Source organism: Gobio gobio, assembly GCF_949357685.1.
Source record: "Gobio gobio genome assembly, chromosome: 14".
Taxonomy (NCBI): Eukaryota; Metazoa; Chordata; class Actinopteri; order Cypriniformes; family Gobionidae; genus Gobio; species Gobio gobio.
Genome location: NC_137107.1, coordinates 46,561,547 through 46,585,680, shown reverse-complemented (window position 1 = coordinate 46,585,680; position 24,134 = coordinate 46,561,547). Strand labels below are relative to the sequence as shown.

General features: G+C 39.1%; 1 protein-coding gene across 2 annotated transcripts; it reads right to left on the bottom strand.

Moving 5' to 3' along the window:
- Positions 1-2,157: 2,157 nt before the first annotated feature.
- Positions 2,158-16,904, bottom strand: LOC307136830 (uncharacterized protein). 2 transcript variants are annotated; one of them, XM_079834144.1, is made up of 4 exons: positions 16,791-16,904; positions 16,389-16,511; positions 3,429-3,629; positions 2,158-3,238 (listed from the first exon to the last, which is right to left on the bottom strand). In XM_079834144.1, the coding sequence occupies exons 2-4, from the start codon at positions 16,444-16,446 to the stop codon at positions 2,439-2,441; spliced, it is 1,059 nt and encodes a 352-aa protein (XP_079690270.1). In that variant the 5' UTR covers positions 16,447-16,511; positions 16,791-16,904; the 3' UTR covers positions 2,158-2,438. The 2 variants fall into 2 exon arrangements, with proteins under 2 accessions (XP_079690270.1, XP_079690269.1); XM_079834143.1 differs by lacking the exons at positions 2,158-3,238; positions 3,429-3,629 and adding an exon at positions 7,731-11,475 and having other exon boundaries at positions 16,791-16,900.
- Positions 16,905-24,134: the final 7,230 nt, after the last annotated feature.

The following is a 24,134-nucleotide window of genomic DNA, read 5'->3' as shown; positions in this document are numbered from 1 at the left end:
GTCCGAATCCACATCTCTGAGTTTTCAAGAATATATCACTTCAAAACTCACTGTTTATATCCTTTATAGACCCTCTCAGAGCACTGTACGGTTGCGTGAGCTGTAATTTGCATTTCTAGACTTGTATTTCTTTAAATACTGGCAAGTGTTTACAAGAGCAAAATATTTCACCACCGCTCAAAAAATAAAATAAAAGCACGTAAATATTTGAATTGGGCTGTTATTCACGGCAGCATTTATTCTTATCATACTAAGCATATGACATTTTATTGACAGCATACAATCATGTTATTGATTGCACGATATGCACCACGAGAGCAGCGCGTTCTGATCACAAAACTCTCCTCCACCGTGAATAAATAACAATCCGAATGCACGAGGTTTTATCATGACACTGAGGTGGTGTGCTCAGTTAACGTGAGAATCAAAGGCGAACGGCGCGTGACATACGTCACGACCAAACGTTAGTGATTGGTTAGGCAGATCCAGAGTGATTCTTGGCAGATCCAATAGTTTTAAACTTCAACAGAGAACCCGCCTTCAAGGAAGTAAACGCTTGTCAATGGAGAGTGGCCAGACTCTATGTACAAATGAAATGTACGAGAGTCTGGTAAAACCAGGCTAGCGTGTTACTGGTGTCGTTGGCAATATAAATCTTGACTTCATTTTCAAATTAGAAAGTATTATTAATAAAAAAATATTATTAAGAGATATGAAGATTTACCTTAAAAACTTCTGTCAGGGCAGCTCAATGTGAGTTATGATTTAGATTTCTCCCAATAAAAATAAAACCACAGTCTGATGAACACTGATTTACATCAGCTAAATATACACTGTATGTACAGGGTTGCCAACTCCTGTGCATTTGGCGCGAGACAGGCTTTCAGGCTCTGCTTTTGAAACAAAGTGTCAATACTCCTAATTTATTGGTCACACACACACTCACATATAATATATATATATATATATTAGAGCTGAAGATCTTTTTTTGAAGGCCTTAATTTCTATCATTTTACACATGCTCGGGCTTGGGCGGTAAATGAATGGTCAGGTGATGCGTTTGGGCTTTCAAAAAGCTGTCAATCAAAATGTACTTGTCGAGCTCTGGCCGAATTCTGTCAGGCTTAACTTCTGAGGCCTGGGGTCCGTTCTTCGTACGTCGCTAACTCAGATAGCCGGATTTGATTGTTGATGATTTGGCATGATCTTGGATTGTTTGGTTCTTTGACGCTCATCCTGGACTTGCTGTCATAGCAACAGGTCTGTAAGCTCAAACCTGCTCGGGAGCGGCTTATTTCATGTAAACAGGATTAGATTGCATCTTGAGGTGATACTTAAAATCTGTCCCAGCTACTGCTACTTTATTACAAGAGTTCATTACTGAACCAGGGGCAATAATAATAATAATAATAATATAAAAATGTTAAATTGTATATGTATACGAGAATGTATATAATATTATAATGTTGTGTATAATACTATAGACACAGCCACTTGATTGAGCGATTTTTTTTGTGATGGAATAATTACTTTATAATTTTATTGGAGGTTTACACACACATGTTGTACAGTTAATCTGAGCCGTACATTAATTTAAGTGATGACTGATATTATGGGATGGCTTGATGCAGCGCAAGAGATGCAGAGAATTTGATGTTGACCCTTAAGAAACTTTAATACGGTCACGTTACAAATCCGCTTCAAATTGAATTAAAAATTTAATTACAACATTGAAATAAAAATGTAAAGGGTGTACAAATACTGTATACAATCGTGAATATTGGTAATCATGTTTTTAAAAAAATAATTTATCTATTATAACTTTTATGTTGGTTGGTCGTTTGGCTGTTTCCTTATAAAGGTCCAGAAATTCGTGGGGGTTTTTTTGTATGATTTGTCAAGTTTTTTTGCCAGGTGGCTTTTTTAATTATATGATGTCATTACGTTGCTGTCTTGACGCCAGCCAATCACTGCATTGCTGATCGTGGTTTCGAGTATCGATGCATCTGCTATATATATATATATATATATATATATAAAATCACGTTTTGTTCCTTGTTTCTTATATTTTCTATTTTCACTTTTTGCAGTGATTGCAATACAAAAAGTCTTTAATATCTTAATGCATCACACCAAAAAATCTAAAACAAATTGTTTGAAAGATGGATTATGATTTAATAGACTATTGTTGCCACTTTTACCCAAATGCCTCGTATGCACAATTAATACAAATAATTTAACACCACAAAGTAACAAAACACATCTCTTCACAAAAAGTTTAATGTCAACACATTAGTTTTCTAAACTATTATTCTGACCTTCCCCAAAGGTTCTCCTTGTCAAACAATCAAACTTCACTACTAATTTTAGCAAATGATCCAGCTTTTGATTAATCTGTCAAATTATTTACTTGTGATGGATCTGAACATGAACATTTGCTAATTTGACAACTTCGGGCAATGCTTATTTTTATGTCTCTGTAGATGAGATATTTGGGTGAAACTCCTCCCACATGAAGAGCACTGGTGCGGCTTCTCTCCAGTGTGAATTCTCTCATGATCTTTTAGGTTTCCTGGCTGAGCAAAACTCTTCCCACATGAAGAACACTTGTACGGTTTCTCTCCAGTGTGAACTCTCTCGTGAATTTGCAAGAATTCTAACCGAGTGAAACTCTTCCCACAGTGTGAGCACTTGTGCGGTTTCTCTTCAGTGTGAATTTTCTGGTGTGTTTTTAAGTGGCCAGATGTAATGAAGCTCTTCCCACAGTCAAAGCACATGTAAGGTCTCACACCAGTATGAATACGCTCATGCATTTTTAAATTCTGCAGTAGTGTAAAACACTTTCCACAAAAAGAACAAATGTGGGGCTTCATACCAGTATGAATTTTAACGTGTGTTATTAAGTTTGATGCCAGAACAAATGTTTTCTCACACTGATCACAGCTGAACGGCTTCACTCCAGTGTGAGAGTGCAGATGATTGTCAAGAGCGCTTTTGTAAGTGAAACTCTTTCCACACTGAGTGCAGGTGAACGGTTTCTCTCCAGTGTGAATCCTCATGTGTCTGTTAAGGTTTGATTTACGTGTGTAACTCTTTCCACACTCAGAGCAGGTGAAAGATCCTTCAATTCCAGATTTTCCAGCTTCTTTTTGTGTGAAAGTCTCTTCAGTTTTTGAAATGACTGCATCTCCATCTTCATTTGTGAAATAATGTTTGTCTTCATTCACTTCAATCGGGTCTAAAATCAACATTAAATTAAATTTAAAAAGGACACATAAGTAACAAATACATAAAGATCGTTCTTAATTTAGCACAAATCTAGTTTACTACCGAGTCTACTAGTTTCTAGTTTTAGATGTATTGTTATATGTCAGTTTTCATCTTAATGTTCCTCATCAGTCATTAAGAAAACGAAGGAAAACACCAACCTATTTGTTGCTCTGTCTCTTCCTCTTTTATTCTGCAGGGCTCTTCCTTAAAACCCTGGGTGAAAGATCCTTCTAGTTCAGTTTTTTGGGTACACTTTTGTGTGAACTCTTCACTGTCTGTGAAATGACGGTTTCCATCTTCATTTGTGAAATGAGGTTTTTGAAACCGATGATATTTGTCTTCATTCACTTCCATCAAGTCTAAAATAAATATATAACATACAATTATCAAAATTCAAATAAAAGAGGACAAATATGAAGAAAAAAAATATATAGCTGAACTAGTTGAAGTTTTAATGTCAGTTTTCATTTTAAAGTTCCTCATCAGTTATTAACCCTCTGAACATGGCGATCACGCCGGCGCGTTATGCTGGATTTTTCATGACAGCGTAAAAATATTCCGTCATTTTTGGCCTCACAGACATGAAAGATGTCTTTACAGAGCTTGTAACTTGACAGATATGTCTTTAAAAGCTTGACATTTCAAAAACAAATATTCTCTGTTTATGTAATACATATTAAAGCAACGAGAGGTCCAGTTTCTCAAGTGGCTGCTTATTATCGATTCAGTGACCACACCCACACGTGCGCAAGGTCACTGAAGCCCTGCGTATTGCGAAAGCTGATTCAAAATCATCAGTTCTTGTCCTCCTCGATCTATCTGCTGCCTTTGACACTATGAATCATCAGATTCTTCTTTTTACCCTCTCATCACTGGGCATCACCGGGACTTCGCTGCACTGGTTTGAGTCCTATCTCACAGATAGGTCTTTCAAGGTTGCCTGGAGAGGGCAAAGCACATCAACTGACCAACGGGGTTCCTCAGGGCTCAGTACTTGGACCTCTCATCCTCTCCATTTACACCACATCATTGTGACCCATCATACAGGCACATGGCTTCTTATACCACTACTATACTGATGACACACAGCTCTACCCTTCATTTCAGATGATCCCACAGTAGCTGCACGAATTACGAGCTGTCTGGCGGACATCTCGGCATGGATGAAAGAACATCACCTGCAGCTCAACCTGGCAAAGACTGAGCTTCTCGTCTTCCCTGCCAATCCGACTCTACAACACAACTTCACCATCCAGCTAGGTTCATCCTTGATTTCCCCTTCAAAGTCGGACAGAAATCTTGGAGTAATCTTTGATGACCAGCTGTCCTTCAAAGACCACATTTCAGAGACATTTACATTTACATTTAGTCATTTAGCAGACGCTTTTATCCAAAGCGACGTACAAATGAGAGCAAAAGAAGCAACTATAACAGTCAAGGTAGCAAGTCTCAGTTAATCTAGCTCAGAACACACAGGACATTTTTTTTTTTTTTTTTTTTATAAATTAGACAGACAGAAAATGAATAGAATGATAAGTGCTATTCTTGATTGGTCAGGTGCTGCTGGAAGAGATGTGTCTTTAGGTGGTTTTTGAAAATGGCTACAGACTCGGCCGCACGAATTGAGATAGGCAGGTCATTCCACCAGGTGGGAACGGCCCAGGAAAAGGTCCGTGACAGCGATTTCATGCCTCTCTGGTATGGCACCACAAGGCGTCGTTCACTAGCAGAACGTAAGTTCCTGGAGGGTGTGTAAGTCTGAACTAGCGAGTTTAGGTATATTGGTGCAGAGCCAGTGGTTGCTTTGAAGGCGAGCACCAGTGCCTTGAATTTGATGCGAGCAGCTATTGGCAGCCAGTGCAGACTGATGAAGAGAGGCGTGACGTGCGCTCTCTTCGGCTCGTTAAAGACCACCCTCGCCTCTGCATTCTGGATCAGTTGCAAGGGTTTGATAGTGCATGCCGGAAGGCCCGCTAGAAGAGCATTACAGTACTCCAGTCTGGAGAGAACAAGAGCTTGGACCAGTAGTTGTGTGGCATGCTCTGATAGGAAGGGTCTAATCTTCCTAATGTTGTATAATGCAAATCTACAGGATCGGCTTGTTGCAGTGATGTGGTCAGTGAATTTTAGCTGATCATCAATCACAACTCCAAGGTTCCTGGCTGTCCTGGATGGAGTTATGGTTGATGAACCTAGCTGAATGGAGAGATTGTGGTGAAGTGCTGGGTTGGCAGAGACAACAAGAAGTTCTGTCTTTGCAAGGTTGAGTTGCAGGTGATGTTCCTTCATCCATGCTGAAATGTCTGTTAGGCAGGCAGCGATACGAACACCAACCGATGGATCATCTGGTTGAAATGAGAAGTAGAGTTGAGTGTCATCGGCATAGCAGTGATAGGAAAAGCCATGTTTCTGAATGACCGATCCCAGTGATGACATGTAGATGGAGAAGAGAAGTGGTCCAAGCACTGAGCCCTGGGGAACTCCAGTAGCTAGAGGATGTGACTTAGACACTTCACCTCTCCATGACACCCTGAAGGACCTACCTGAGAGGTAAGACTTGAACCTTTGGAGAGCAGTTCCTGAGATGCCCATCTTCATGAGAGTTGACAGGAGGATCTGGTGGTTAACTGTGTCAAAAGCAGCAGACAAATCCAGTAAGATAAGTACTGTGGATTTGGAAGCTGCTCTTGCCTGTCTGAGTGCCTCCGTAACCGGGAGCAGGGCAGTCTCAGTTGAGTGGCCGCTTTTGAAGCCGGATTGGTTGATGTCCAGGAGGTTGTTCTGTTCAAGAAACGTAGACAGCTGGTTAAACACCACTCGCTCAAGAGTCTTTGCAATGAAAGGAAGAAGGGATACCGGTCTGTAGTTTTCTAAAAGTGCTGGGTTTAGAGAAGGTTTCTTAAGCAGTGGGGTTACCCGAGCCTGCTTAAATGCTGTGGGGAAGGTCCCGGTGTGAAGAGAGGTGTTGACAATGTGAGTGAGTGCAGGAGTAACAGAAGAAGAAATGGCCTGAAGGAGGTAGGTGGGGATAGGATCAAGCGGACAGGTAGTGGGCTGATTGGAAAGGATGAGTTTGGAGACATCTGCTTCAGAGAGCAGAGAGAAGGAGGGGAGCGTGTGTGTGATGGTTGTTGAGATGTGCGTGTCAGTTTGTGGTGTGGAGAATTGACTGCTGATGGAGGAGGTTTTGTTTGTGAAAAATTATGCAAAGTCATCAGCTGTAAGAGTTGATGAAGGAGGGGGAGGAGGAGGACAAAGGAGCGAAGAGAATGCTTTGTAAAGTGCACGAGAGTCAGAGCAGTTGTTGATTTTGTTGTGGTAGTATGTAATTTTAGCAGTGGAGACATTAGTAGAGAAAGAAGCGAGAAGAGACTGATACAGGGTTAGGTCAGTAGCGTTTTTAGTTTTGCGCCACTTCCTCTCTGCGAGAGACAAGAGACAGCTTGCTCATGCAGGCTTGCGCTGCACAACATCAGGAAGGAAGATCAGGCCATTCCTAACAGAGCACGCAACAAAGCTTCTCGTCCAGGCCCTGGTCATTTCTAGGCTTGACTACTGCAATGCGCTTCTGGCTGGACTCCCATCCTGTGCGCTTCATTCTTCTTCTGCTTTTCACCAAGTTTGGAAGACACACCGAGTTTACCTCGGATTTACCTCAGAAGAAGAACGCGATTTTAAGATGAGAATTTTTCAAGTAAAACATTTATTCTCACTTATAAAGATTATAAATATATACAAAATAAGTGCTTTATTGTTGCATAAACTTTACATTGTTGGCTACTAGTTGAAATATTGTCAGACTAAGATGTGTTGATAAAATAAGTTGACAGGCTATAAACCCCAGTCTCATTTTATAACAGGGCAATGATGGATTTTCTTTTTGTAGCGTCCAAGGGAAAAAGAGAAGGCCATTAATGGTCTGAACATGTTTAAATTTACAAAGCTTCACTTCAACACAAAAGTTATCAAACATAAAATAAACTTGCAATTATTATGCACTATTGCCACTTATTGAGAAATAAGCAATAGCCTATAAAAAATACATCTAGCCTACTAATGCAAACTTTAAAGTTATGTTAAGGTGACGTACATGGAGACAACTTATGTATCAGGCGTCTTGTAAGACGACGTACCTAGTTCAGATGTACTTAGTACACGTAATATTTTTTATACATTTTGATATACGTCGCCGCCGGGTAAATGAAACTGCACTCGCCATGACATCTGCAGTCCCTATATATCCTATTCAAAAACTGGAATGGTTTGGAAGATGGAATCATAATGTACTCGCTTATATAATGTCAACTTTGAACAGAAAAAATTACTTAATGTTGGTTTATGAATCACGATGGATTTAACAATGTCACGTGATTGAAATAAAAGCTAGACAAATGTGTTTTTGCTATAAGTACATAGAGAAGCTCATGCAAGTTATTCAGAGGATCGAGACCACACAAAATCAGCTTAAAATATTTTATTACTTTTTTAACCATATTGTTTGACAAAATACAATGCAAGAACTTAAATCATTTTAAACCTTATTTAATCATTGTAGCAGATGTAAAACAAGTATGTCACTGCTGAATTACCAGACAGAACACGTTCACTTTGAGCAATTTCATCTACTCTCAGTCCATATGAAGAGATGAATCGCCACATAGAAAAACATCTGGAAATGTTTTAGTCAAAAGAATGAGTTGTACTACTGGTTCATTAGTAATGCTGAATATAATGTTTAATATAAACATTATTTCTCTGTGTTCTAGACCCCTGAAGGGGTGCTGTGGTATCTGGCACCAAGATGTTAGCAGCAGAGCCTTTATGTCCTGTAAGTTGCGAGGTGAGGCCTCCATGGATCGGACTTGTTTGTTCAGCACATCTCACAGATGCTCGATTGGATTGAGATCTGGGGAATTTGGAGGCCAAGTCAACACCTCAAACTTGTTGTTCTCCTCAAACCATTCCTGAACCATTTGTGCTTTGTGTCAGGGCGCATTATCTGCTGAAAGAGCCACAGCCACCAGGGAATACCATTTCCATGAAAGGGTGTACATGGTCTGCAACAATGCTTAGGTAGGTGGTACATGTCAAAGTAACATCCACTTGGAAGGCAGGACCCAAGGTTTCCCAGAACATTTGCCCAAAGCATCACTGCCTCTGCCGGCTTGCCTTCTTCCCATAGTGCATCCTGGTGCCATGTGTTCCCCAGGTATGCCACGCACACAAAGGTTCCCTTTGACAAACAAGAAAACTAACTTGACTACTAATTTTAGCAAATAATCTAGCTTTTGATTAATCTGAATGTCAAATTATTTACAGTGCATCTGGTAAGTATTCACAGCGTTTCACTTTTTCCACATTTTGTTATGGTACAGCCTAGTTCCAAAATTGATTCAATTCATGAAGTTTGTTTGAAATCTTTGCAAATGTATTAAAAATATATTAAAATCATGTACATAAGTTTACAGCCTTTGCCGTGACAATTGAGCCAGAGTCCTGCACGGGTCCGATTTTGTAAACCCGCACCCGCAGTGCTTAAAACCGCATCCGACCCGTTTTCCGACAACAGCACTAAATAAAATCCGCACCCGACCCGCTTAAAATAGAACCGACACCCGACCAGTACCCGCAATAAAATCAGTTTAGCATATTACATTATAGACACACTTACAAAAATGATTATTGCCAGCATACAGAAGTTATTACACGACCATTAACACAAGGAACTTCGGGACATTCTAAAATGCTTAACGTGGCTTAATGTAGGCTACTAAGACAGTTATTAAGACCAAACTCAGGAAACATAAAAATACTGTTCAATAGAACTGCTTGTGCTTGGTTTGTTACCACAGTTATCTGCGTTCTTCCTCAGCGATGAACTTCCGCATTTGCGGCTATCTTTTCTTCAACTCCTCAGGATCCATCTCGACGAGTGCAGGCTGATTGCGCACGCACGCGCCACGCGGCCACAAATAAACTGATATGGATTTGAAATTATTTTATCAACTTGAAATACAGGCAAGGCATATTTTTGTATATGCATATTTTTAGGAACACATCTACAATATAAATGCATACATTTTTATATATAGGCCTATATTAGTTTCCACGTGACTGTTTAAAACCCTTGTTTAGACCCGTGTTCTCCCTTGTCCGACCCGACCCGCACCGTATCCGACACAGTAGGATGTTTTTCACCCGTTTCAGCAATATTCGCGGGTCACCCGTCGGGTACCCGCACCCGTGCAGGACTCTGAATTGAGCTCAGTCAGGTGCATTCTGTTTCCACTGATCATCCTTGAGATGTTTCTACAACTTGAGTCCATCTCTGGTAAATTCAGTTGATTGGACATGATTTGGAAAGGCACACACCAGTCTATATAAGGTCCAACAGTTAACAGTGCATGTCAGAGCACAAACCAAGCCATGAAGTCCAAGGAATTGTCTGTAGACATTAGTATCGCCGAGGATTGTATCTGGGGAAGGGTACAGAAATTTCTGCAGCATTGAAGGTCCTGTAAATGGAAGAAGGACCTTAGTCAGGGAGGTGACCAAGAACCCGATGGTCACTCTGACAGAGCTCCAGCATTTCACTGTCGAGAAAGGAGAACCTTCCATAATAACAACCAAAAGGCACCTGAAGGACTCAAGACCATGAGAAACAAAATTCTCTGGTCTGATGAAACAAGGATTAAACTCTTTGGCCTGAATGGCAAGCGTAATGTCTGGAGGAAACCAGGCACTGCTGATCACCTGGCCAACACCATCCCTACAGTGAAGCATGGTGGTGGCAGCATCATGCTGTGGGGGTGTTTTTCAGCGGGATGAACTGGGAGACTAGTCAGGATTGAGGGAAAGATGAATGGAGCAATGCACAGAGACATCCTTGATGAAAACCTGCTCCAGAGTGCTCTGGACCTCAGACTGGGGCGAAGGTTCCTCTTCCAACAGGACAATGACCCTAAGCACACAGCCAAGATAACAAAGGAGTGGCTATGGGACAACTCTGTGAATGTCCTTAAGTGCCCAGACTTGAACCCGAATGTGGAAAAAGTGAAGCGATGTGAAAATTTCCGGATGCACCCTACTTGTAAATGTATTACGTGTAAGTGATGGATCTGAACATGAACATTTGCTAATTAGACAACTTCAGGCAATGATTTTTCTTATGTCTCTGTAGATGAGATAATCGGGTATAACTCTTCCCACATGAGGAGCACTGGTGCGGCTTCTCTCCGGTGTGAACTCTCTCATGATATTTCAGGTTTCCTGGCTGAGCGAAACTCTTTCCACAATGTGAGCACTTGTACGGTTTCTCTCCAGTGTGAACTCTCTCGTGTGTTTTCAAGTCGCTGGATGTAGTGAAGCTCTTCCCACAGTCAAAGCACATATATGGTCTCACACCAGTATGTAAACGCTCATGAATTTTTAACTTGTGCAGAAATATAAAACTCCGTCCACAAAAACAACAAATGTGAGGCCTCACACCAGCATGAACTTTAAGGTGTGTTCTTAAGTTTGATTCCACAACAAATGTTTTCTCACACTGATCACAGCTGAATAATCTCACTCCAGAGTGGAAGCGCAGATGATTTTTGAGATTACTTTTATGAGTGTAACTCTTTCCACACTGAGTGCATGTATAAGGTCTTTCTCCAGAGTGAATTCTCATGTGCACATTTAAGTTTCCTTTGTTAATGAAACGCTTTCCACATTGAGTGCAAGTGAACAGTTTTTCTCCCGTATGAATTCCCATGTGCTCATTCAAGTTTTTTCTGAGGATGAAACTCTTTCCACACTGAGAGCATGTGAACGGTCTTTCTCCAGTGTGAATTCTCATGTGGGCATTTAAGTTGCCTTTGTTAATGAAACTTTTTCCACAGTGAGTGCATGAGAACGGTTTTTCTCCAGTGTGAATTCTCATGTGCACTTCAAAGTTTCCTTTCTGCGTGAAACTCTTTCCACACTGAGTGCAGGTGAACAGATTTTCTCCAGTGTGAATCCTCATGTGTCCTTTAAGTCCCGATTTATCTGTGTAACAATTTCCACACTCAGAGCAGGGGAAAGATCCTTTGACTCCAGTTTTTCTGGCTCGTTTCTGTGTGAAACACTTTTCAGTCTGTGAAATGACGGAGTCTTCATCTTCATTTACGAAATGAGGTTTTTGAAATTGATGCATTTTGTCCTCATTCCCTTCCATCAGGTCTAAAATAAAGCATTAAATTCACAATTCAATTAAAGAAGAAACAAAATTAAATGTAGCATCAATCCCTCAATTTAGCACATATCTATTTTACAACTGGGTCTACTAGTATAGTCTTAGACGTATTGTTTTATGTCAATTTCATCATATGCCCAATTCACCCTGCACAACAGATGGCAACTTCATCGGGTTTTGTTGGATTGTATCAGTGGATCAAGCCGCCTTTCCACTGCACACAACATTTGGACACGACTGTCTGAATTCGCCCCCCCTAGTGGCTGTCGTAATGAACTTTCATTATGATCTTGCGCGGCAGCATGGGTTAACTGCCATGGTCTTTGAAATCCTCCCTATTAAGGCACATCGCTTGCACTAAACGGTAATACTCAAGCTAGTGTTTTGCCCACATTGACTTGCAATATTTCTGTTAGCGTCTCCAGTAAAGGAATGAAAAAGCAAGAGCCTTTTTCCTCCGAACTATCACCATGGTGGAAAGATTAAATGAATGCAAAAAAATAAACAGCTATGCATATAGAACAAATAATAACTGCAAATAATTTGAGTGAAAATACGGTGTCAAACAACATTAAAATATACTTATATATTACTTATAACCATGCATTTTTAAAAAGTATCAAATATTTCAGTATCATTAATTCTCACGGCGATCTGATTGAAATACATTACATCTGGTCAGTGTGTTGCATACTAGGGCTGCACGCTATATCGTTTTAGCATCGATATTGAGATGTGACTATCACAGATACACACATTGCAGGATTTGCAATGTCAACTAAGGGTCGTAGTTGATCCGTGATCCGTACAGGACAGATGCAGAAGCGCGTGTGATTTGCAGGTTAATTGCAACGCTTAACCATTATTAGGGATGCACTGATTTTGGCAGTTACCGATAACCGCTATATGGGCCGAAAAATCTAAATAAAATTTTAAATATACTTTGTTTGAGAGCCTGCTTACAAAAACAAAAGGCTCACCTTTAGAAGCCATGTAAATGTCCCTAACACTTCAACATAAATCAAACATATACAATACAGTAGCCTAGTTTGAACCAACGTAAGCTTCATTAACTTGCTAACACTTTAATGGTAAAAAAAAAAATGGTAACACTTTACAATAAGGTTTCATTTTTGTTAGCATTAGTTAACATGAACCAACTAAGAATGAACAATACTTCTACAGCATTTATTAATCTTAGTTATGTTAATCTCAACATTTTCAGATCCAACATTGCATCAGTTAACATTAGCTAGATAATGCACTGTGATCTAACACGAACACACAAATTGTATTACTAACATAACCAAAGGTTATTCAGGTCTCTAGACTCATTCTTCCCACTGGTCGCTCTGGTGTGGCTAACTTTTTATTTTACTTTTTAATATTTGCTAAATATTTTAATCTGGAAATTGCATCTAACAAGCATACATTTTAAAGAAAACATAACCAACTTATCACACATAACATATATAACAAAAGTATCATCACCATGGCTGTTATTATTTTATTAAAGTAATATTTCCATGACGCGCCATGCCCTTGTGGACGAGACAGCGCATCCACAAGAGCGCTGTATGGCAGATCTATCGCTTATATTGTGTTTTTCCTTTTTTATTCAAAATATTCACAAACCTGCATCAACTACCTGATATTCCGATTCTCAAATACATGTAAGTGAACGTGTTTTAGTGTTAAAAAATATAATTATGTTAGTTGATCTATAGCAGGGTTCCTCAAACTCAGTCCTGGGTTTGCCTCTGCAAACGCTGTCCTGCAGAGTTTAGCTCCAACCCTGATCAAACACACCTTCCTGTGATTTTCTAGTGATCATGAAGACCTTGATTAGCGGAGCTAAACTCTGCAGGACAGCTGCCCTCCAGGACCGAGTTTGAGGAACCCTGATCTATAGGCTAATGCGCGATGGACGTCGCCGTGTTATGTTGCGATGCAGTTCAGAGAATCGGATCTGTCAGATTTACAACACATCAATTCATCCACTTCTCCTGAAATACATGAAAGTAAGTGGCCGGTAAAGTGTGAGAAAAATAAAGTAAACTTTATAGTTACTTACACAATGTGTATCTGATATGAATAGATCACGTCATAAATGTATTGTTTTGCTAGTACTTGTGCATTTAAATGTGTCTCTGGTTCAGCGTCAGCCAAAGTGTGAAAGCGTTGTGCACTTGCACTAGGTATGTGACGTGAGGAAATTTTCCCACCAGTTAATCGAGTCATGACAACACTGGTAATACCGGTATCACCGGCAGGTAAATCGCTAATTCTAAACCGAAAGTAAAATGCTCAACGCCGCTCGGGCATTCATAATGCTGCCGAGTAAAGCAAAGATGAGCTTCCATAGGAATGAACTGAAAACGAAGCAGTGGACACGCACCGTGAATGACAGTGCGGCCGTGCCCGTGCGCATTTTACTTTCGGTTTAGAATTAGCGCCAGTTCGGGGGCGGGTTGCTTGAATGGTGAGTTCATTAGCCTATTATTCTTAATGAAAAACACAGCAACAAAACAGTACAATGACAAACTCACTTAAATAGGCACTTTTACATTTCGCTTTGAAACCAAATTTTCCTCATCTTATCATCAGCTCCTCCTTCTCGAATGAAATCTGACTCCTGCTGGTCTGGTCTGTGACTCTTCAGGAGGCCCCCCCCTCCTTTAAAAAAATAATCTTGCGTTTTTGGAGTTATGAGATCCAGGCGATCACCGGGCGCTCATTAACCCCGGCGAGAGCAGCCTTTCCTCGGCCAGTCCTTTTGACGTTTGCCACTGGCTCTGTAGTGGTTAAACAGATCTTTTGTAGATCTAACGGGCGATCTTTGGTGTCATGAATCTATAATTTGTTGTCTGCCAAAACGTTTTGACTGAGGTCTTTTATTAGGATATTTAGATATACATGCAGTGAAGATAATAGTGCATTGCCTGGACCAATTTGCTGTGAGTATATTGCTGTCCAATTTGCTGTGGACGCGCGAATGGATTCAAAATGTTCAAGCGTCCAACAAGACGCGATTTTGTCGCTCTATTCACGTTTGGTGTAAACGCAGCATTAGAAGGTTAACTCAACAAAATGCATCATATGAGAATAATCAGATATTTATACAAAATAAATATAATATTGCAACTTATATTTTCACCAAATCACACACAGATGAACTTGAAATAAGCTACGTGAGAACGCCTATAACTTAGGCGCCAAATCGTTTTTTTTAAGTGCCACAAAAGAATAAACACGTTTTATTTTTTCACATGCCATTATATGGGCTGTGTTGTATTACATTTTTAGCTCATTCCATTTTTTCTCATGAAGAATAAAAATTATAAGAATTGTGTGACAGTGCATACATTTAGCAAAATTCCCCTTTCTATAGTGATGTCCGTGACATGATTGTTGAAGCGGTTTTAACCTCTTTCCAAAGTGGAAATGCTGATTGAGCAATCGGCCAGGCCACATTAAAGAGCGCCAAAAAGGTTCAAGTTTGTTAATTGTTTACTAAAATTAGAAAACAAGTTAAAAGTGACATATTAAAGATGAGAGTTAGGGAACGTACAAATCTTCCCATGCTTACGGATGGCTGCGCTACAAATAACGTGAAGTTCAGGCAGTAACAGAAATCCAATAGTATCCAGCTGTAGGCCCGCAGCACCGCAGTTTCAGAACCACATCCACAGAACCGGAAGTGACCTGCTCACCAAGGTTGCATTTATTTGATCTAAAATACAGCAACAACAGTATTATTGTGAAATATTTTTACTATTTAAAATAACAGTTTTCTATATGAATATATGCAATTTATTCCTGTGATCAAAGCTTTATCATCTTTGCTCCAGTCTTCAGTGTCACATGATCCTTCAGAAATCACTCTAATATGAGGATTTGATGATTAAATAAAAACATTTATGATTATTATCAATGTTGAAAACATTTGTGTACATTTTTTTCAGGATTATTTAATGAATAGAAAGTTCAAAAGAACAGCATTGATCTGAAATACAAAGCTTTTGCAACATTATAAATGTATGTACTGTCACTTGATCAATTTAATGCATCCTTGCTGAATCAATGTATTAATTTTCTTTTATTTCATTATTTCTTGAGTATCAAATCCTCATATGAGAACGATTTCTGAAGGATCATGTGACACTGAAGACGATAATGATGCTTAAATTCAGCTTTGAACACAGGAACAAATGACATTTTAAAATATATTAAAATAGAACAGTTATTTTACATTTTAATAATATTTCACGATATTACAGTTGTTTTGAGTATTTTAATAACATAAATGCAGCCTTGGTGAGCAGAAGAGACTTCTTTAAAAACATTTTAAAATCTTCTGAAACCGTTCTAAAACTTTTAACCGGTAATGTATATCTACACAGTCAAGTGGGAAACACTTTACAACATGTTACACATTTCTTAATATTTAAAAAAACCAGTGTAGTTGTAGCTGTATCCATTAAGTATAAACTACTGTTGTTGTATCCATTCATTTACATTAAGCATGATCAATAGGCTATACGTTTTAAAACTTAGATCATTGTACATCAGGATATGCATATTATATGATTATATGACAAAATTAATGTGAAAACAGATTATATTGAACTCAACAGCAGCTGACATGTTTATCTGTTGTAGTTTATCCACGTTGTGGAGGGAATAGACACTGCCTTCCTGCACTTTTACAGTACCTACTTGGATGTTCATTCATTGACATATGTGCGTTTTTGCAAAATGTACGTGTTTCCATAGGGGCGTATTTTCAATTGGCGTAATTTGAAGGGTAATGGAAATGCGGCATCTGAGAAGTGGCGAGGTGTGAATTTGTCTTTTATGTTCCTCATCAGTCATTAAAGCGAATGAAGTAAACACCAACCTATTTGTTCCTCTGTCTCTTCATCTTTTATTCTGCAGGGTTCTTCCTCAAACTCCATCTTTACAATAGTATGTCTGTAGTTTCTCCTGGAGTAATTCCTCCTGCTTGCTTCTTCTTCTTCTCCTGTGGGAAGATGGGAATATTCCCAGCATTTAAACTCTCATGAACGGCTGTGGGAGCGGCTTCACTGACTGAAGGTGTGAATTGTGGTCGCTGTTGCTCATTTAGCAGATGATCATCAAACTTACAATCACTCTCAATTATCCAGGTGCAAATGTTTTGCTCGAATAGTCGCTCGCATTGAACTAATGAACAACATCAGTCGATTCATTTCTGAGTGATTCACTAAATGAACCGACTCGTTTATATTTGTCCTAATAAATGATAAATGAATGTACTCACAGTGTGAAAAAAATCAATTTAGAGCAGAATGAACGGCTGTGTTCCACTTCTCATGTTTATGTTCTTCCCTCGCTCACTTCTCTTCTTCTTCTTCTTCTTCTCCTAGACTCGGGTGTGTGTCGTTGCTTCGGTTGCTCGAGCGCCTCCACTGGCGGAACACATTCCCTATTAAACTATAACCTTCACATTTTGTGTCTCCCTCATTTATCACACCTACCTAACTCATCAGCTCAGGGCTGGGGTGTCTCCAGGACAGGTTTGAAAACCCAGATAAGATATATTACCTTATTTGAGATTATACAAAAGCACTAGTTATCTCCCCAAATATCTTTGATTTGGGATAAAAATTCAAATGTCTCCTAAAGAGTTTGCTATTTTACCTTCTGGACTCCTTCAACTACTGCGTGTTACTGGTGTCGTTGGCTATAAATCTTGACTTCATTTTCAAGTTAGAAAGTATTATTAATAAAAAATATTATTGAGAGATATGAAGATTTGCCTTAAAAACTTCTGTCGGGCAGCTCAACGTGAGTTATGATTTAGATTTCTCCCAATAAAAATAAAACCACAGTCTGATGAACACAGTGATTTACATCATACTCCTGTGCATTTGGCGCGAGACAGGCTTTCAGGCTCTGTCTCACACTCTCAATCTGCCCAAGTAAATCACACGCCAAATTGGCAACCCTGCTTTGAATAAAAGTGGTCTCTTAGGGTGTTTTCACACTTGAGTCCTCTTTAAAAGAACCAAACTCAGACTCCTTTAATGTGGGGTGTGTTGTTGAGGGGCTGACGGTATACAACGGTATATCGATTTCGATTTCAGTATCAATTCATAGCCTGCTGTACATATAAGGAAATAAGGAAATGTACGTTGTTAACATTTTAAAATTTCACATTTAAAGAAATCTAGTGTTGATCATATCTAAATATTTATTAAAATGCAAAACTGCAATACTTTTTTGAGCAACTAGATTAGATACATGTATATTGATTAAAGAGCCATATAGGGCACCAGTGGGTAATGGCATTACAAATGGAAATTATTATTTTTCGAGCCACAAAATGACTCTAATTTGCCTCTTTGAATAAGAATTCTCTAATTTAACCTTAACTGCTATACTAATTGTAATATAAATAATACAAATATTAGAAGAAAAATATTTTAAGTGGTCATTAATGGACCATAATTATTGCACAAATAGTATTTAGTACCAAAATATCTCAAAATATTCAATAAATATTATTGAACTAAAATATAGAACATTTATTCAATTGAAAAATAGTTAAGGTGTATGGTCACATTTGACCATCAATGAGTATGAGTGTGAGCAATTAGTAAGGATTACCTGAGGGCTAAATACAATAAAAAAGAACTGACAAAAAAATGTAAAATGTGTAACTTGAATGCAATGTAAGTCGCTTTGGATAAAAGCGTCTGCCAAATACATAAATGTAAATGTAAATGTAAATAAAAAAACATTAACATTAATGTTAACAATGTTGCATCTCCATCACTCTCCATTATAAAACGAAACTGTATGGTTGACGTAATAATCAATGCACACTATGCTGTACTGTTTACCAAAACCTGCAAATACCTGAAGTGGAGCTGTTGTGTATCAAGCCATTCAAATGCATTGACACAGCGCTAGAAGTATTGAGCTCCGTGAAGCACGTGACCGCGAGCGCCCACCGGGAGATGAGAGAACATGTTGCAACTCCGTTTTTCAACACTCTGGCTTTAACTGTTATGCCATATTAGCGCCAAAACGCTATTTATTGTTTGAATTTCGCATTAAAAGGTAAAAAAAAAAGTAAAAGCTTAGACTTTGTTTAATATCAAAAGCAGGTTTGGCAATTTGGCGTGAGATTAAAGGGTTAGTTCACCCAAAAATGAAAATTCTGTCATTAATTACTCACCCTCATGTCGTTGGACACCCGTAAGACCTCCGTTCATATTCGGAACACAAATGAAGATATTTTTGTTGAAAGCTGATGGCTGAGAAAGGCTTCAGATAGGCCTCCATTGGCATTCAGTACACTTATACTCCCAAGACCGATAAAAAGCACTTAAAATGTCGTTACAAAGTCCATCTCACCACAGTGACTCTACAATAATCTTACGATGCGACGACAATAGTTTTTGTGCGCAAAAAAAAATCCAAATAACACCTTTATCCAGCTTGTTATTGCCTTCCGTGTGTGCCTCCACGACGCATGCGCGAGAATATGACGTAGCGCCGGGGTTCGGGAATCCATGAAATGCCACTCTAACCCCATTTTGAGCACTACGCCAAGACCTAAAGCACGATCAATGTAGAATCCAACAGCTGAGATACTCGCGTCTTCCTCTGATTGTAAACAAATCACTTCTGGGTCATGTGTCCGAACGCCGGATCTGCGTCATATTCTCGCGCATGCGTCGTGGAGGCACACACGGAAGGCAGTAACAAGTTGGAAAAAGGTGTTATTTAGATTTTTTTTGCGCACAAAAACTATTGTCGTCGCATCGTAAGATTATTGTAGAGTCACTGTGGTGAGATAGACTTTGTAACAACGTTTTAAGTGCCTTTTATCCGTCTTGGGAGTATAAGTGTACTGAATGCCAATGGAGGCCTATCTGAAGCCTTTCTCAGCCATCCGCTTCCAACAAAAATATCTTCATTTGTGTTCCGAATATGAATGGAGGTCTTACGGGTCTCGAACGACGTGAGGGTGAGGAATTAATGACAGAATTTTCATTTTTGGGTGAACTAACCCTTTAAGTTGGGCAGAGTGAGAGCGTGAGACAGAGCCTGAAAGCGTGAGTATCACGCCAAATGCGTGAGAGTTGGCAACCCTGCAAGGCAGTGCTGGTGCTGGTTCTGAGTCAGAGTCTAGTTTCAAATCGGTTCTTTGTCTTTCCACACCCAAAGCACCAGCTCCGAACCAGGAAAAGTGGTTCTTAAAGGTCCCATGGCATGAAGATGTCATTTTATGAGGTTTTTTTTACATTAAAGGGTTAGTTCACCCAAAAATGAAAATTCTGTCATTAATTACTCACCCTCATGTCGTTCGACACCCGTAAGACCTCTGTTCATCTTCGGAACACAAATGAAGATATTTTTGTTGAAAGCTGATGGCTGAGAAAGGCCTCAGATAGGCCTCCATTCAGTACATTTACACTCCCAAGACCCATAAAAAGCACTTAAAACGTCGTTACAAAGTCCATCTCACCACAGTGACTCTACAATAATTGTACGATGCGACGACAATAGTTTTTGTGCGCAAAAAAAAAATCAAAATAAGACCTTTATCCAACTTGTTCTTGTCTTCCGTGTGTGCCTCCACGACGCATGCGCGAGAATATGACGCAGATCCGGCGTTCGGACACATGACCCAGAAACTATTTGTTTACAAGCAGAGGAAGACGCGCGTGTCTAAGCTGTTGAATTCTACATTGATCGTGCTTTAGGTCTCGGCGTAGTTCTCAAAATGGGATTAAAGTGTGCATTTCATGGATTCCCGAACCCCGGCGCTACGTCATATTCTCACGCATGCGTCGTGGAGGCACACACGGAAGACAAGAAGAGGTGAATAAAGTTATTTTGATTTTTTTTGCGCACAAAAACTATTGTCGTCGCTTCGTAAAATTATTGTAGAGCCACTGTGGTGAGATGGACTTTGTAACAACGTTTTAAGTGCCTTTTATGGGTCTTGGGAGTGTAAATGTACTGAATACCAATGGAGGCCTATCTGAGGCCTTTCTCAGCCTTCAGCTTTCAACAAAAATATCTTTATTTGTGTTCCGAAGATGAACAGAGGTCTTACGGGTGTCGAACGACATGAGGGTGAGCAATTAATGAAAGAATTTTCATTTTTGGGTGAACTAACCCTTTAATATGAGTTCCCCTAGCCTGTATATGGTCCCCAAGTGGCTAGAAATTTTGATGGGTGTAAACCGAGTTCTGGCTGTCTTTCTCTGCCTTTGAGAAAATGAGAGCTCAGACGAGCCGATCTGGAATCTTCCCTGTTATATCATAACAGGAAAGGTTACATCCCCTTCCTCTGTTTCCATTCTGAGAAAATGGATTCAGTTTATGTCAGCACAGGCTTTACAAACAGACTTTACGATATGGATTCGACAGCACCGCGACAAACAGTGAGTAAAAGTGTTCATTAATGCCTGATCTGTGATCAGTGATTTCTGATGTGTAGCTAATCATTCAAGTTCACTCAGACTTTCTTTCTAGATCGTTTAATGATCGCCGACTTGATGCCCTAAGCGTAATGCATCAGTGAATCAAGCCAGTGACTAAAACGATCGTTTCTGTTAGTAGCATGAAACAAATCCGTTATTTAAATGATTAAACTACATAGAGCGATCAAAGAACACTCTCTTTATAATGTCTGGAGCTGTCAATCACACGTCGCGAGTGTATCTGCACACTTGCCCAAACTGCCGTTATAATGAATGACGCTGTTATGCAGCACAGCGAAGCTCTTACTGTATTCATGTTGACGTCGTGTTTGCTGTTAGTTGTGGTGAAAGCATTTTGTGAGAGAAAACGCGCTGCAATGACGAGATCACTGCATTCACGCGATCAACAGACTGTCAGTGGAGCCGTTCGTGTGATGAGAATAGATCATAAAAATAATGCTATAATCCACCCTTTGACGATTCGTTCATTTCGACAGCTGTGATGGTACATTACATGTGTTAGAAAGTTCGTAAAATAAGGTGGAAGAAGACAGAGTCGACGTGATTGGGACCGTTTTTTCAGAACTCTCAATACAAACAAAATAAGCTCTCTCTAACAGCACAGTAGGGCTGTACCAGAATATTCGAATATTCTTTCGATGGGTTGGTATTCGATTTTCAAATTTGGAATTCGAATAGTTTTTTTTTTTTTTTTATCCGGTGAAATACAATACTCCGGTTTTAATAGGATGGGACAGTTGAAGGAAGGCAACATCGTTATACTTATACTTAATAAATATATTTGCTTTAGCCAACTAAAGTGTTCCCTGCTACTGGAGTATATTCTCTGTCTAGAGCGCACAACTGTATGTGTTTTTATTGACAGAAGCGCCGCGCGCCTGCGCTTGTATATTGGGTTAAGCTGTGTTTAACATTGTGTAAAATAGAATAATAGAAATAAAATGTATTAGTCTTTTTACCCGTTATTATAAATCTAAATAAATCTACTGCAAGTATAGTAGCTTCTTGTTAAAATGGGAAGTCACAGTAAAATCGCCCATACGTAAACATCATGCACGCATGTCATGATCAGTGTTGCCAAGTCCGCTGTTTTCTCACGGATTTGGCCTACTTCAACACTGTTGCCGCGGGCTGTTTTTTATGTCCGCGGGTTGAAGCGACCCCAATTATGTGATATTTAGCCCTGGGAATGCGAATTTTAGTAGGCAACCATGCCAAAAAAAAAAACATATTTTACCCCCCAAATGCGATTTTTACCAGAGAAGCCCCCCTGAAACGCAATTGGGCTTGTTTTGGGCATCTGGATGAGAAGACAAAATGCCGAAGACCTCAGCTGTGAGGGAGCACTTTAAATTGAGCGAGGACAAGACAAAGGCAGTTTGCAAAACATGCGATTTGAAACTGGCCTACCACAACAGCACAACATGTTTGAAAAATCACCTGAGTTCCGTAAGTAATACGCCTATACTGTCATATGTGGGTCATTCCTGTTATACAGTGACTTTTCTGTCCCTATTATTTACTTACTCATATATTTTATAAAATGATTAACATATAAGAAATGGCTTAAATAATAAATGTAGGTCTTCTTTATCACTTAAACAGATATCATAGTCATTAAAAATACTATTTTGTATTTTACACACTGTTGTGTTGTAGTTATTAATATGAAGCCAGGCACAGCAGATGAATGGTTACATGTTTTCTTTATTTCTCATCATTAACACACACACACACACACCTCAAGCTCATCCTTCTTTTTCTACTCTCCTTCTTTTGTATTTCCCTCTTCATACCTACTTCCCCCTAGTTGTCTCAGTAAGTATTGCACTACATCACAGGACACCACACACACCTTTTTATTGATATATGCATTCACTTTTATCATGTCCTCAGTGCAAAGTAATTAACTTCCACAAGAACTATAAACCAAGAAATGATAAAAATCTCAAAATATTTTTAGATTATGTTATAGAATAGGCTAAACTGCCTCTAATCATAAACATAAATCATGTTAAACTTTAGTTATGTTGTGTACAATTTTCTTAATTAACCGTGTCCCTGAAGTCATCTTCCTCCCTGTTAGAGTGTATTTCTCGACTTCCAAAAAAGACCACAATTCCATTTAGACCATTTTCAGGAAATGACATCATTTATTTTTCCTGCTGGAATTTAACCATACAAAATTAAGTAAGAATCAACTCTCACCTCTACCGGTTTTTTTTTTTTTTTTTTTTTAATGTTATCCTGCTTGTCCCACTCTTAAAGTTCCACCCTGTTAGGCTCTGTTATGAAGAATTTTTGTCCGGTCCAAAAAAATTAAAAACATATCTGACATGGTTATAAAAGTTCTGTTTATCTGTAGAAGGTTAGCTAGCTAAACGTTGATCAGTCCAAGAGCGATGGCTAACTTAGCCATTACTTCTATAAACCAAACAGGGTGGAAATTCTAATAGAATAAATTGTATTTAGTATATATTGCAAATTCTATATACATATAGTAAATAGGGTGACTACAGCAAGTTGAGCCTTGGATAAAACAACTCTATATCGCAAATCATAGTTTCCGTCAACGATACATACCTTCACATATTTATATCGCAATATATTGTTTAATGATATATCGTTACTCCCCTATATAAAACTCAATGATTTATGAAGGGATGTGTTTTGTTATTATTTTCTTTAATTGTGCATATGAGGCATTTGTGTATCTGTTGTGAATTTGACCCTTTTCCCCCTCTTATGCTGGTCATACATCTCCCACAATAAACTACAAAATCTAGTTCACTACATTATTCACACTTTATCTACACGTCCTTCCTTTGTTTCTTTTGCACTGGTGAGGTGTGGGGGTTTGAATGGACACCCGACCATGTCCTTTGAATCCTTTCCATGGGATGCATTAAGTGTGCTTTTGGACTTAAAACCATCCTGTTAATCCTGTCCACCCGTCAATTTACAACTTGTGAATCTTCTCCATGTAAATCTATGAACTTCATGTCATGTGAATTATTCAAGACTTCAGCTTCCTGAACTTAATGAAAAGAAAGAGAGCAACGGACTCGGAAAATAAAAACCTGTAAGCATGCATTGTCCAAAGTAAACTGATGTGCAATTAATGGGTATGGACACACAAT

Excerpts from the sequence above, each read along its gene's own strand:
- LOC307136830 (XM_079834143.1), bottom strand. The coding sequence starts at position 16,446 with ATGGAGTTTGAGGAAGAACCCTGCAGAATAAAAGATGAAGAGACAGAG. Across the intron at positions 11,476-16,388 it reads AGAGACAGAGGAACAAATAG|ACCTGATGGAAGGGAATGAG; the intron begins GTTGGTGTTTAC and ends GCTTTATTTTAG.